The sequence below is a fragment of the Budorcas taxicolor genome, chromosome 3 (assembly GCF_023091745.1).
Source record: "Budorcas taxicolor isolate Tak-1 chromosome 3, Takin1.1, whole genome shotgun sequence".
In the NCBI taxonomy this organism is placed as follows: domain Eukaryota; kingdom Metazoa; phylum Chordata; class Mammalia; order Artiodactyla; family Bovidae; genus Budorcas; species Budorcas taxicolor.
The window spans coordinates 52,825,567-52,839,538 of NC_068912.1; the positions used below are offsets into that span (position 1 = coordinate 52,825,567).

Consider the following 13,972-nt stretch of genomic DNA (forward strand, 5'->3'; position numbering starts at 1 on the left):
ACGGTTTTAATGTGGCCTAATTAGTGCCGCTAACAGAGCAAATATTATTATATTGAATGATGAAAATATTAATGCTTTTGAACTTTGCACGTGGGAGCCGTTCGTTCGGTTCTCCCGGGACAGCCGAAGCACGTCTCAGACCCATGAGCAGCCGCGGTCCGACGCACGTCGCAGACAAGCCGACAGGCCAGCTCAAGGACATACCTTTGTCTTTGCGGACACACAAACCACACCTGGGCTACGCCATGTACCACCCACCACGCAAAAGACCTTTTAACGGCGTCCCCTGTTTCTCTGTAGCAGGCTGTGAAAAGCGAACCGTACCGGAGTCCGCTGGGGTCTCTTTCCTGCACTTTTGCTGTATACCCCAGGAATGCTGCGGTGTGCACTCCGGGTGTGTTTCTCCTTAACAAGGGCCGCCAGACAGGTGGAGTTTCGGGAAGAGGACCTACCTAATTAGCATTTAAATTTACAACCCCCCTCTTATTGCCAAATACTTTTCCCTTGGGAATTTGGTGCAAATCAGGCATTTAACAGTTAGAAAATGCAGAAGCCTCCTTAAAATGGAGATTGGAAGTCTTAAATTCTCCTAGCGAGTTTGGGAGGGTCAAGGGCATGGGGGGAGCGTGAACGGGTTGGGTGGAAGGCACAGAGTGACTAGTATTGTACCAGCGGCCCAGACGATCAGCATACCTACTCCCACTTCCCTCCTCTCACCCCATTCTAGTGGAGCCCCAGGAGGCCGAGACGAAGAGGCTGGCAGTCCAGTGCTCAATACCTGAAGACAGGCCAGCTCTTGGCTGTTGGGCTGGACAAAGGCAAGGGCCTAAGCAGAATTTTCAAATTGAGGCTATCAGTCTGTTCAGCAAAGTGGGGAATGTGTGGTCCTGGCCTGAGAGCGCCGCCTCTCGGACTGAATTGCTTCCTCCCCACTGCTTGCGGGCCCACAATTCAATTCCTCGAACATTTTGGGGTCCCTCTTCCCAGAAACTATGTCCGCGCTAGCTGCTGCTGATTCAGTGGTTCTCCGCGGCAGCTTCTCCTCTGCCGGGTTCGTCCGGACTAGAGATCGCCTCCTAGACACGTGTCCAGTTCAGAAGATCCTGGGACAAGGGCAAGCGGTTCGACCTGGGTAAACCTAGGAGTTGGAGTATGTTTCAGACCCCTGAGAGGCTGTCAGAGTGGATGCAGACCGCCCCCGCCCTTCCCTCTCACTGTATCAGGGAACTCAACCCCGCCCGCACAGGAGGCAGGAGCCTGGGCGGGGAGCTTTCAATTTGTTCCAGTGATGGCTCTAACTTAATAAGGCGATTGATTAGCGCTCAAAGTGCCGTTTTAATTAGCCGCTTGTTAATTAACATCGCAAATGAATTTCCCCTTCCCTGATTGGCATCTTCACCCAGCGCTCTGAGGCTTTCGTCTCTCCTCTGCCTGGGCGCCTCCATTCCCTCTGAACCTCACGAGTTAGTGGAAGAATCAACTTCTTCCAGGAACCTTAGAGCCTTAAGAGTTCTGTTTATAGCAGTACTGACGTTGTCACACGAGGGCCCTTTCATTTCTCTACGAGCCCGTCTTGAATGGAAATGATTCAGTTTAGGAGAGGTGAAACAAAATCTCTCCCCACCTTCCCTCTCCGCCCCTTCAACTGCTTCCACTTTTTCCTTTTTTCTGTCTCCATCCCTGACTTGGAGGGAGACTTCATTCTACTTCCAAAATTTGGAACTCTAGAAAGTAGAAAGGAATAGATATGGGCTTCCCCTATTCCCTTACAGTCTTAGTAGGAGGGGGCTGGACCATTTCTTGGGAGCAAAAATCTAAGACTGTGTAACTTGCTGTAAAATTCTGCTGCTGAGGTCTGTGGACACATGTAGTTATTTCCTGTTTCCTTCAAGATGCTCCAAGAGTATTTTGTACCTTCCTGAAGTACGGAGGAGATATCCCTAGAGCCAATATGCACTCACGCATCTGTAGCCCAGCACTCCAGTTAGGAGATTAAAGGTTTGACAATCTTTGGATATTTTTGCACTGTTATTACTCTTAGCTACGATAAAAATCCCTCACTATATCATATCCCTCTACTTGGGATACATCCCTTTTCTGTCATGACTGAACACCCACTTTGTTTCCTGTAGGAAGCCTTTCTGTTCCCCTATCTCCTCCCAGGGTAGGACTCCCCAGTCTTTACTTTTGTATCCTCACTGCAGCAGATTCATGTTGCCCTCTTGGCATTGTGACAACTTAGCATGTTCAGGCTCCTGTTAACTCTCTCATTCTCAAGCATCTGGCACAGTAAGCATATTGTGCAATGTTTATGGGCTAAGTGGATGAACAAACTGAGTGAGCAAGGAACAGTGAAAATAATATAGCTACTGTATGTTACCTATAGAACCTCTGCCAAATAATTGCCACCACCACCTTGTTCATTTGTCAAACTCTTGCTTCACATTTTGTAAAGAGCTTATACATAGAAAGTCTTACTAGGTCATCACAAATACCCTATTCTAGGCAAGGATGATTCTCTTCTTTAATAGAGAAGGAAGTTGGTGACCAGAAAGGTTAAGTGCCTTGTTCAAGTACATTGGAAAGTAGCAAAATGAGACTGAAACTCCCTCTTCCAGCGTCCTGTCCTTTACGTCTACTTGCCTTCCTGCTGTTTGCTGGGCACAACATAGATCTAACCCCCAAAGAGAGCCAACTTCACTAGGTCTCTTCTGAACTGTTGATCTTTGTGGTGAAGCTTATAGTTCTCACAAATTTTATTATGGTGTGTGAACTACCTCTTAAAACTTTTATTCCCTTTGAACAATTAGCAATGAAATAGACTATCATTTAAACCTGCTGTTCTGTCAAACAGTTTTCAGTTACCTTGTTCTTTGCTCTCACTTTACTTTTTATCTCTCTCCTCCCAATCTCCACCCTCTTGGTTTCAGTTTAAGGGACTTAATTTCAGTGTTTTCATCAGTGTTTTAGAATATTATTTTCCTAAGCAAACAAGCTTCAAATCCTTAAGCAGTTGGAAATATATTGATAGGCTGGAAAAACAAGCAAGCAAGGACGCTTTCAACGTTTCTGTAGCTTTGTAAACGGGGTGAGAGGTCACACTATCGTCAGGGAGTCAACCTTAGGAGGGGAGCTTATTTGTGTATCTTGCATCTTTTATAAAAAGAAACAATAGCAGGCTCTTTCGGTTTGGGGCTCTTGGCGCCGCCCAGTGGAGGGAAGCGCCTTTGCACTCCATTCCCGTCAGCTGGCATTGTCATCAAGTGGATCCTTAGAAACATTCAAATTAAACGCGATAGGAAGAAACATCAGTTCTAACTTCATTGTAATCTATTGTGCGTTTCTTCAAAGTTCAGTTCTTTTTTTTTAATCTTATGCTGCAGTTTAACACAATCCCAAATACCAAATTTTGATTGCAAGAGAGGGCCACTGAGAATGTACTGAGAACTTGTTAAAATATTCGAATGTTTCAATCATTCTCTGTGGTGGGGAGGAAGCATCTTTAGTGGTGCTAAAGACCGATGTGTTCTTCAGAGCCAGTAAGAAAATGTTCTTTATTATTCATAGTTGGCAAAAAAAAAAAAAAAAGCTTTCTCTGAAGGAATTTCAAAAAATCTTTCAAAAATTAAAGAATTCTCTTTATTCCTCTAAGAAAATGAAGACCTGAAAGTGGAAGATCGTTTTCAAACCTATGTCCGTTTAGGGACTCTATTTCTTTGTATGTTTGTATATTTCTTCAACGGGAAACTTGGAGATTAATCCAGTTAATGCAGCTCCTTTTCTATTCGTGGAGATTGGAAATGTGACTTCCTTGCACCCTGTTCTGGGTCTGAAATTTGATTTTCAAATGAAAAGTTAATTATTCTTGCTCTGCTAAAAAGTGCACGACTTCTTTGGGTATAAACATTATATATACTCTCCGGGGAAAAAAGGCAAAAGAGGGGCGTGTTTAAAGAAAAAAGAGCAAAGTTAAAAAACAAACTCCAGGTCTGAAGAATTTTTTCTTTAAGTTTGCCATCTAGTCTTCGAGTTCCTTTTTGGATATTCAGGCCAGTAGTACCTTTTCCTCCCTCGTGGGGACCCCAAGTAGGATCTTGATAAAAACCAAGATCATATTTTCTCCCTCACAGCTGTCCTTCTCCAGACTAATCTCCTAACATCTCACCCAAAGAAATCTATGATCATAACCTTTTAAGAAAAGCTCATCCGAGACATTCACAAGGTGAGGCCTACTGAGCTTCTGTTTGCTTCCCTTGAGAGTTTTTATAAAAGTGAACACTCCCTTGCCCCCAACACTTCCATCTTCTCTCTTCCTTTCTTTTTAGATTTCATTTTTTCGTCGGGTCATATTTCTGTCTCCCCTGCTAATGTGAATTATTCCAAGCAAAAAATCCTGTCAAACCACCCAACACAAGCTGTGCGATCAGCCTTATGAGCTCTTGAGTCATTTTAGACGTCGGAACAAAACAAAAACAGGTTTAAATGAATTATTTATCAAGGTAGAGAATAATTGATTTGTGCACTGCCTTCAGTTCAGGATCTTAAATTTGTTTTCACCCCTCCTCACTTCCCACCCAGAAAAAGCCGACAGGGAGGTGCGGCTGGGAGCCCCAGGTCTGGGAGGAAACACACCTCCTTTGGAAAGTTGGTGGGTGATGTCAGAATGAGAAGAACCGGAATTGATATTTGAAGGGAGAGGATAAGTTGCGTCCGCCTGCAGCCTCAGGCGGCCCCAGCGCCCTTCCTACGGAAGCCAATTGTGCCAGGGGCGCAGGGGGCCCGACTTTGTGGGCGGGACACTGCCGCCTCGGATAAGAAAGATGCCCTCTTAAATCCCAGGCCCATGGTTCCGAGCTCCCCCCCCCGAGCGAGGCTGAGGTCTGGCCGGCAGGCTCCCAGGAGGGTCTGCTTGGCCAGTGAGCAGTTCCCGCTCCAAAGGCGGCTGGTCCAACCACGCTCCAGGCGTCATTCAGGCAGTTCTCGTCTTCCCCGCCCAGACTGGCGGGACTCCATCCAGCCGGCCCACCACGCACTCCCGAGGGACTCCCCTCACCCGCTCAGGCCGCGGTCGGCCTCTATCTGCTGCTCGCTCCGCGTCCCCGCCTCGGTTCACGAACCATGGTTTCTCCGCCAAACTCCCCTCATCTTCTGAGAGCCGCCTCGATTGTACATCTCCTCCCCTCGGTCTTCCGTCTCTCCCGCTGTTCTCCTTAGAGACATACCCGTAAGAAAACAGCACGAAGACGGTTAAGAAACAGCTCAACACAACCTGGAACTAGCGCGAGCTTTTTTTTTTTCCCTGGGTCAAACACATCGAATTCCCTAGGAAAACGCAGGAAGGATTAGTCTCCCACCTACCCCCTTCCGGACCGAGGACTCACACAATGTAGTTCCAACAGAAAGGCAGGATCTTGTCCCAGGAGGTCATCTGCCTCCCAGACACCAAACCCACCGGCAAGTCCTCAACAAAAAAAAAAGCCGCCCCCCGGTAAGAGACCTTCAGAACCGCAACTAAACCCAGATTTCAACCCAGCCCCGGAAGACTTAAAAGGCCATTTTCTACCATCATTCTGCACCTAGTTACGGAAGCTATGCCAGCCACTCAGATTCATAGGGTTCTTAAAATGGTAATTTGGAGTAAAATGTAACTCAGAACTTTGAATCATTCATTAGCACCTTATAATTACTCTGCTAATTAGGTTGACACGGCACTTAATCAGGAGTAATACGCCGTCTTGTCACTGGCACTTCCCATTACTCTGACATTCAACAAGAGACAGGTTGCAGACGTCCTAGAGAAAATAATGCAAGTTGATACCCTCCGACGAGGCGTCACAGTCAAGACACGCTCCAGGTCCCAAATGACTGTTTCCTTTCCAAAAGGGCGGCCGGAGAGGGCGAGGAAGGGTTGGGTGGGGGGGGGGGGTGTTGGTGGAGAGAGAAGGAGACAGAGACAGACAGAGAGAGAAATTGAGACTGAGATCGGCCTGGTGGCGAGGAGGGCATACATGCTGCGGCCCCACCACTCGGTTCCCGAGTCCCAGGCCGGCCTGATAGCACAGTGAACCTGGCTGCCTTCGGCGGTAGAGAACGCCTCGAGGCATTATTTTCCCCGCTCGGGAGAAAGTGTCTGGCCACGTATTTCTTCCAGCACGGGCCCTGATTGGAGACCAGGCTGGCACCCTGGTTTTGAGCAGCAGGCTACTTGTCTTCCACCCCTACCGAGAGTGCCTGGTGGACGCGGATCCCTCTCCATTTCCCCCTCGGGGACCGGTTGCCCAGCTGGGCCAGATCCGGGACGCCTGGGCTCTTTGGGGGAGAAATCAGAGCTCGGAGTCCGCCCGCCCACCCAGAGCTCCGGCAGCTGGAGTTACACACTTCCCCCTGGGTCCCTTCAGGGAGTCCCTTCCTCTGCTCTCGGTGTCTTTGGACTATTCAAGCGCATGTTTGAGGAGGTGCGTGGCGGCAGCGCTGGAGTTTAAAGGTAAGCCGACAAGATTCCTTTTCTCTTCCTGTCCTCTTTCCCCTCCCTCTTCGGACTTCTTAACGGCAAATCAGTACTATTTTCTCGCTCTTCTCTCCCCCCCCGCCTTTTCTTTCGCGTTTTCTAAAAACTCCGATTCCTTTCTCTAGTCTCCCTGTGCTCCCTTCCCCTCTCTCCCTTTGCCCTCTCGCGTGATTGTGAACCCGGGGACCATTGTAGGACTAGGTATTTTGGTTGCAGGGAAAGGGATGTGCGGGTTCCGAAAAGAGCAGCGGGGCCAGAGCCGGGATCGCTGACGGGTTCGCGAGTCGAGCGCCCATTGGCTCCCGGCACGTCGGCGTCGCTCGCTCGCGCGGGCGCGGCCAATGGGGGCGCGGGGCCCGGCGCGCGGCCTCGGCGGCGGGGGCGCGGGCCCGGCGAGGCTCGGGGAGCGGCGGCAGTGGCCGTGACGTCACGGGAGGGGGTCGGCGCCGCCCGCTCGCCGCCGGATTACAAGCGAACGCGCCGGGCAGCGGCGGGAGTCGCTCGGCGCCGCGTCTCCGGTACCTCCTCCGCCTGCGCCTGCTCCTTTTTTTCCTTCTCCTCTGTTCCCGCGAACGTCGCGGCAGTGTCTGCTCCACAACTTTCCAAGAAAGTTCAGAAACTCGTCTCCGGGGCGGCCGGGTCGCGCGCGGCAGCTACTTCGGGGAGCCGCCGGGCAGCTCCGAGGGCGCACAGCCGCCCGGGCTTCGCGGTCGCTGCACCTGCCACGTCCGTCGCCGCCGCTGCCGCCTGGTGCCAGGCTGTGGGCAGACCCTGGCGGTGGCGGCAGCGGCGGCGGTGTCGGGTTCACCTCCTGCTGCCTCGTCTCCGTCTGGGTCCCCTGCGCTGCCACTGCCGCCCCACGTGCGCTATCGTTCCTGGAGCGCACGCTCGGTGCTTCCTCAACAATTTTTGTAACTTTCCCCCTCTATCTTCCTTTCTCCCAACTCCCACTTTTTTCATTAGGGTAAAAAAAAAAAGTGTCGGAAGTGTCCACGGATTGCCACCTCCCAATTATCCTTCCTTTTCTCCCGCCCCACTTTTTTTTTTTTTTTAAAGCGGCGACAACATTGTTTAGTGTTATTTTGTTTTAACGATCGATAGCTTCCTTTGCTTGGTCGAGGCGGCTGCGGACCGGCGGAGTGGCGTGGACCTCATGTAGAAATGACAACAATGGAAGGGGCCAGCGGGTCGAGTTTTGGAATAGACACGATTTTGTCCAGTGCCAGTTCGGGCAGCCCAGGCATGATGAATGGAGATTTCCGCCCGCTCGGCGAGGCCAGGACCGCGGATTTTAGGAGTCAGGCCACTCCATCCCCCTGTTCGGAGATTGATACCGTAGGAACGGCGCCTTCCTCTCCCATCTCCGTCACCATGGAGCCCCCGGAACCGCATCTGATAGCCGACGGGCCCCAGCATCACCACCACCTGCACCACAGCCAGCAGCCGCCGCCAGCCGCGGCCCCTACGCAAAGTTTGCAGCCTTCGCCCCAGCAGCAGCAGCCGCCGCCGCCGCCAGCGGCCCAGCAGCTGGGCTCGGCCGCCTCAGCCCCCAGGACTTCCACCTCTTCTTTTTTAATTAAGGACATCTTGGGCGACAGCAAACCTCTGGCGGCGTGTGCACCGTACAGCACCAGCGTCTCCTCTCCCCACCACACCCCGAAGCAGGAGAGCAATGCAGCGCACGAGAGCTTCAGGCCAAAGCTCGAGCAGGAGGACAGCAAAACCAAACTGGACAAGCGGGAAGAGTCCCAGAGCGACGTCAAATGTCACGGTGAGTCCCGCCGCCTCGGCTCTCTCGGCCGTTTAGCTTCTCCTCCTCCTGCTCCCCTTCCGTCTCGCGCGAATCTCTGGTGGGATCCGAAGGCGATTCTCAGCTTCCAAGGCGATCGGGCCACAGTCAAAAACGGCAAGCGAGAGGGAGGCCGGGGCATGCGATTTGGGCACTCGTCCCAAGTTCTGTTTATTGTTAACATTTCTACATCCCCAACCCTCACAGCCACCCACCTCCTTCCTTTGTTTTACTTCATTTTAATTTATTAGGAAAGGGTCAGGCGGAGGGGATTTGACGGGAATTTCTTTCATATTTCGTAGTGCCTAGGGGTGTGATCACAACTGGTGTTTATTTTTTAATGCAAATTATTGCGTTCCTCCCACACATCGTATTTTCTAAACACCCGCACAGGAATTGTCAGATATAGTGAAAGAAAAAACAGAGCAACTTAAAAAAATTTATTACATAGTGATTAATATAGGGAAGGCCACACGGTTAAAGATTATAATTAGTGTTTCAATTTTTAAAAATACCCTTCCTACTCCATAGTCCTAACTAAATATCTGTATTTCAATCAAGAGTTTTGGCTCTTAACAAGTAATTGGGAGGTTGCATTTATGAATAAAATTTTATGGAATTGAATGTCTATTTTTGTAAAATCAGAAGATGGCAATTGTCCTTCAACTCCCTTTTTCCATTTTCTCACCAGAAAATTTCATAAGTAAGTGTTCTAGTCTTTGCATGGCAAGAGTTTTAATATCCAAGGTGAGTTCTTTTTTCCCCTTTACTGATAAGTTGATTATTACTAATCTTTGTCATCTCTGGGAAAGATGTGTGCTCTCTGGAAGGTAGGATATTGCCTCTTCATTTTACTATTGTAGCATTAGCATAATAGTGCCCAAAACAGATGTACAGTCTGGTCTGGCGATTTTTTTGTGCACCAACCTCCCCAGTGGGTCAATTAGAGAGATTATTGTTCTTCCTGCAGGGAAGATCAAGGAGCGAAGCAGAAAACGGGTACAAACAGAAAGGGATTGACATATCGATTTCCCAGCATTTCAGTAGAAAACCAAAGTTGACAAATAGAATCCGGAAATCTCTGGGCTGTCACCTGGATGGGCTCAGTGATTTTGAGCTGAACGCAGGGTCTGGGAGACATTCTTTCTGAAGCTTTTAAGAGACCCGATGCAAGCAGTTGCAGAGAGCCAACATTTCCCAAGTGCGACTGAAAAAGGAAAACAAATGCCTATAACTTTTAGTAAACAGAAGAAGTAAAATGAAAAAGGTACCTCCTTATCAAAAAAGAAAAGTTGAAAGATCTTTTAAAATCTAATAAATCAGAACATATGAAGTCAGAGAGGAAACAGTAAAGGAAAGGGACAGGGTCTTCCTCAGTCAAGGAAACAATTAGGAAAAGGACCCTTTATCATAAAGTATTTTTTATTGCCAAAGATGGGAAGATTCAACACTCTTTTGGAAGCCTTTTAGGAGCTCTGCACGAGGGTCCACATTCAATAACTAGCAGTTGGTCCTCTTTCTCCATCCTGACTAAGGCTCAAGTATGTGTATAAGGAAAGTGGCAGAATATAGCCCCCCTGCTCCCCCCAGACCAGTGACTGGCTTGGGAATGTAGAAGTGTGTGCCAGGAGGACACTCCATCCTTCCCCATTCCAGGGTACCTCAAGGCTATGTCTGGGTTTCTGTGTAGGAACAAAGGAGGAAGGAGATCGGGAGATTTCAAGTAGCCGAGAGAGTCCCCCTGTGAGAGCCAAAAAGCCTCGTAAAGCCAGGACGGCTTTCTCCGACCACCAACTCAATCAACTGGAGCGTAGCTTTGAACGACAGAAGTACCTGAGTGTGCAGGATCGCATGGACCTGGCGGCTGCACTCAACCTCACTGATACCCAGGTCAAGACCTGGTACCAGAACCGCAGGTAAGGGAGGCTGTGGTGGGGAGCAGAGGTATCTGGTCATCCCGGTCAAGACAACTATACCAGTCTTCTATTCCGTGTGGCCTCAGAGTCACTAGGGACTCAGAGGGCCCGGAGTGGGCAGTTGGGGGGTTTTCAGACTGGAGTAGGGGTTAGCCGTACCTCCTAGGTGATGAGTAGCTGGAGTTTGGAGAATTTTGCACTTCTAAGTGTCTTTCACGTATGCTGTTTTTTCTCTCTCAAATCTGAGTGGCTGAAATTTCTCCCACTTTGCCTCCAAATCAATCAAGCCACACCTTCTCAAATCGAGACATCCGTGTAGCAGACACTCAGGCCCATAAAACCGATGCATTGCACCCTTTTGGGCCTGCCCCGGGATGGTTCCAAATATCTATAACCAGTCACTCAATCTGGCTGTAGCTGTTCTGAAGAGCGGACCCACTGACCTTGGCTTAGAAGTCCTTGCCTGGCCTGTGAGGCAGCCAGGAAGAGGGTAAGGGTTCGCAGCCGGTCAGACATCTAGACTGAGGGTCTGTCCCCTATTCTGGCCACATCAGAGCCCTCCAGGAACCACAGCTTCCCTTGAAAGGAAATTAGAAAAGGAGCTGGCAGTACTTGTAGGCCCCTGAACTGCAGTGCGAACACCCAAACCCCGCAATCTGGGGCCGAGGTTATGCCGGGTTTCTAAGCCTGGCAGTTGTCTCCCTTGTCTCAATTTTCTCTCTCCCGCCTTTTCTCTCGTTTGTGTTCTAATCGTCCATAAGTGTGGTTGGAAATGCCCATCCAGTTGTCATCTTTACCATAATTTTCTGTCTCATTACATACGGTTTCAGCCACCCTAATTCTGTCGGAAAACATTAGTGTCATTTGTCGCCAATTTAAAATGGGCGACATGTTTATTAATTTGGCTGGAGCTGCCGGGTATGGAGGGTCCACCAGCCCTGAGTTCCTTCAGGAGGCATGTGAGCAAAGGCCTGCTGCCTCTTCTTCCTAGTGGGGGTGCAGTGGGGGAGGGAGGAGACCAAGAAAAGCGGATCACAGGTTTTAATTGTTACTCTCTCCCAGCGGAGACAAGATTTTGAAATGCATTTTCCCCCTCCTGGAATGGCCCCGAGGTACTGTCCCCTTGGGAGAGCCCTCCCTCAAACGAATTCCGTTTTGAAACCTTGTCACCTTCCTCACTCTAAGACGCCCGCCTGCTGTAAGGTCCTGTCAGGCTGATGAGAGAGATGTGCCTCCACAGCCTTGGGGACCAAATGGGGCAGGGGTCCAAGGCCCAAGAGCCTCTGTGTCCCTTTGTTTACGGTTTCTTCTCACTGGGTCTGGGGGAAAGGGGAGGGCAGAGAGCATACACTCTAGGATTGTTGGGGAGCCGCTTGGGAAAGAGAATTAAAGGAGGGAGGAAGAAGACTACCTTAGAAAGAGTGGTCTCAACTGATCTCTAGAAAAGTTTCAGGAAGTAACCAAACTATAAGGGTGGCAACAGCAGAGCAAAAAGGCAGAAGGCAGCAAAGCTTGGAGAATTTTATTTATGAATGTCTGTTTGGGAAGCCGGCTTGGATTTGGGTGATTCTGTAAGGGAGAGGGTGGGATGGGGGCCAGGAGGTGTGGTTCCTTCTCGATTCTCAGCGCTCTCTAAGTCTTCCTTGTGCTCCCGGAGGAAGAAGAGACCGGTAGGGGAGAGAACGGGCCTTGGGGCCTGGACTGTGCCCCTAGCCGCGGGGTGCACGCAGACCTGTTTTTTTTTTCAGGACCAAGTGGAAACGGCAGACCGCCGTGGGCCTGGAGCTGCTGGCTGAGGCGGGGAATTACTCGGCACTGCAGAGGATGTTTCCGTCGCCTTATTTCTACCACCCAAGCCTGCTGGGCAGCATGGACAGCACTACTGCAGCGGCGGCCGCTGCCGCCATGTACAGCAGCATGTACCGGACTCCTCCCGCGCCCCATCCCCAGCTGCAGCGGCCCCTGGTGCCCCGAGTGCTCATCCACGGCCTGGGGCCCGGGGGACAGCCGGCCCTCAACCCCTTGTCCAACCCCATCCCAGGTACCCCGCACCCCCGGTGAAGAGCGAGCCTGCAGACCCTCCCTGATCCCTCCCCAACCAGGACAGCTGTCCCTCCTCTCCCCCAACCAGGCAGTCTGGCCTCCCTTGCAGTCTACCAGGAAGCAAAGAAGTGAGAGAGGAAGACGCTCAGCAGTGGGCGGGGGTCCCCCGAAAGAGCCAGCTCTCCGCACTTCATCTCCCCACCCCCAGAGACAGGGCTGGAAAGCTCCCCCACAGCAGTATGACTGGCGAAAATGCTGACCCCACACAGAGTGCGACCAGTAAGTGAAAACATCAACAAAAACAAAAACCTCAAGTTCTTTTTAAAAATGACTTTAGGGACAAGCAGGAGGGAGGGGGGTGGGGTAAGGAGGGAAGAAAGAAGGGCAAGGAGAGGAAACCGCACAGGCAGAGAGAATTGTAGATGAACAGCCTCAGATTCCAAGGCAGAGGGCGTTGCTGTGGACATTCCGTCTGGCCCAGAGAAAAGAGGAGGGTAACTGAGAACTTTGCACTGAATTCTCATGACCTTTTTGCTTTCGGAAAAGTGGCATGCTCCATAATATGAAAAAAAATGTACATTTGAAAGACTGAGTGATAAGTGATATATCATATTTATTATATGTTGTCCAAAAAAGAGTCACTTATATACCTTAGTAAAACATGATTTTTCTTTTCATGTCTTTTTGATTCAGTAAAATAAATGCTTAGACAAAAATATAGATTTTTTGGTGATTGAAAATTACAGAAATAAAGTTTATCTTTTTTTAACAAGTGATGAAATCCGAGGGAGCTGATTTTACTAAAGCAGAGTGTACTGTGATGAAATGTGTCACTTGATTTAGAATTACCGAAAGTCCCTTCTGGAATGTTAGGAATTTACAACATCTATAAAGACATTGGGTTGACTTGGGTAAAAACAGCTCCATTTTTCATGTTGGCCTCTTCCGAGCCGTTAATTTGGTGCGTGTGAATTTTTTTCTTTTTAAGTGGATGATTTCAGAGCAGTTCGTGAAGCCGCAAGAGAAAATCTGTGCTTGTAGGCTTGCTGGCCAAGTAGGCGGCCAGCTTTCCCTGCTGCCCCGGCTGGCCTGGCAGCTGCAGCCGAACCGAGTCTGACCGCCGTTCCTCCTTCTCCTAGGGCTCCTCTCAGCGGTGAGGGTCCGGAGCGCTGGGCAGCAGAGACGCCGGCAGGAGCTGGGCGGTGGGCGGGCAGACGTGCGGGCCGCGCAGCTGTTCTTCAGCCCTAGGCCGGGCGCCCGCGTGGTGGGACAGCCTGCAAGCAGGAGGCTGTAGGGTGCGCAATTAGGGGGCCCCGCGGACTCTGAGAGGCCTGGCTAGCAAACCCTGGTTGTGCTTTGATCCCTGCCTTCTTGTTCCCCAGCGGGCATCCAAACCCTAGCCTTGCACCGAGACTCTTGTCCTGGTGAGTTGGCTGTGATGGGATGCCTAGAGCGGAATGCAACTCTGGCCGAGACAGGTGTGCCGAGCTTTTTATGCGCGTCCCTGGATCTTTGGGGACCACAAAATGAGAGGCCCTGCCCAGAGAGTAGTGGAGGTCAGCTGCTTGCTTTGGGAGTGTGTATCAGTGTGTGAGAACCGGTGTGTAATACTGTTAGCACCTTGGCCAGAGCCTCACCTCATCCAGAGCCTGACCCAGCCCTAGACCTCCCTCCCTTACTAGCTCCCAAGAGGCTGAGCCCTCCGACTAGGAGAGG

General features: G+C 50.5%; 1 protein-coding gene across 1 annotated transcript; it reads left to right on the forward strand.

The window, feature by feature from the left end:
* The first annotated feature begins 7,669 nt into the window (after nt 1–7,669).
* BARHL2 (BarH like homeobox 2) lies at nt 7,670–12,388 on the forward strand. The gene is made up of 4 exons (XM_052637923.1): nt 7,670–8,279; nt 9,988–10,213; nt 11,962–12,254; nt 12,345–12,388. Exons 1-4 carry the CDS (start codon nt 7,670–7,672, stop codon nt 12,386–12,388), a joined length of 1,173 nt encoding a protein of 390 aa, XP_052493883.1.
* Nucleotides 12,389–13,972: the final 1,584 nt, after the last annotated feature.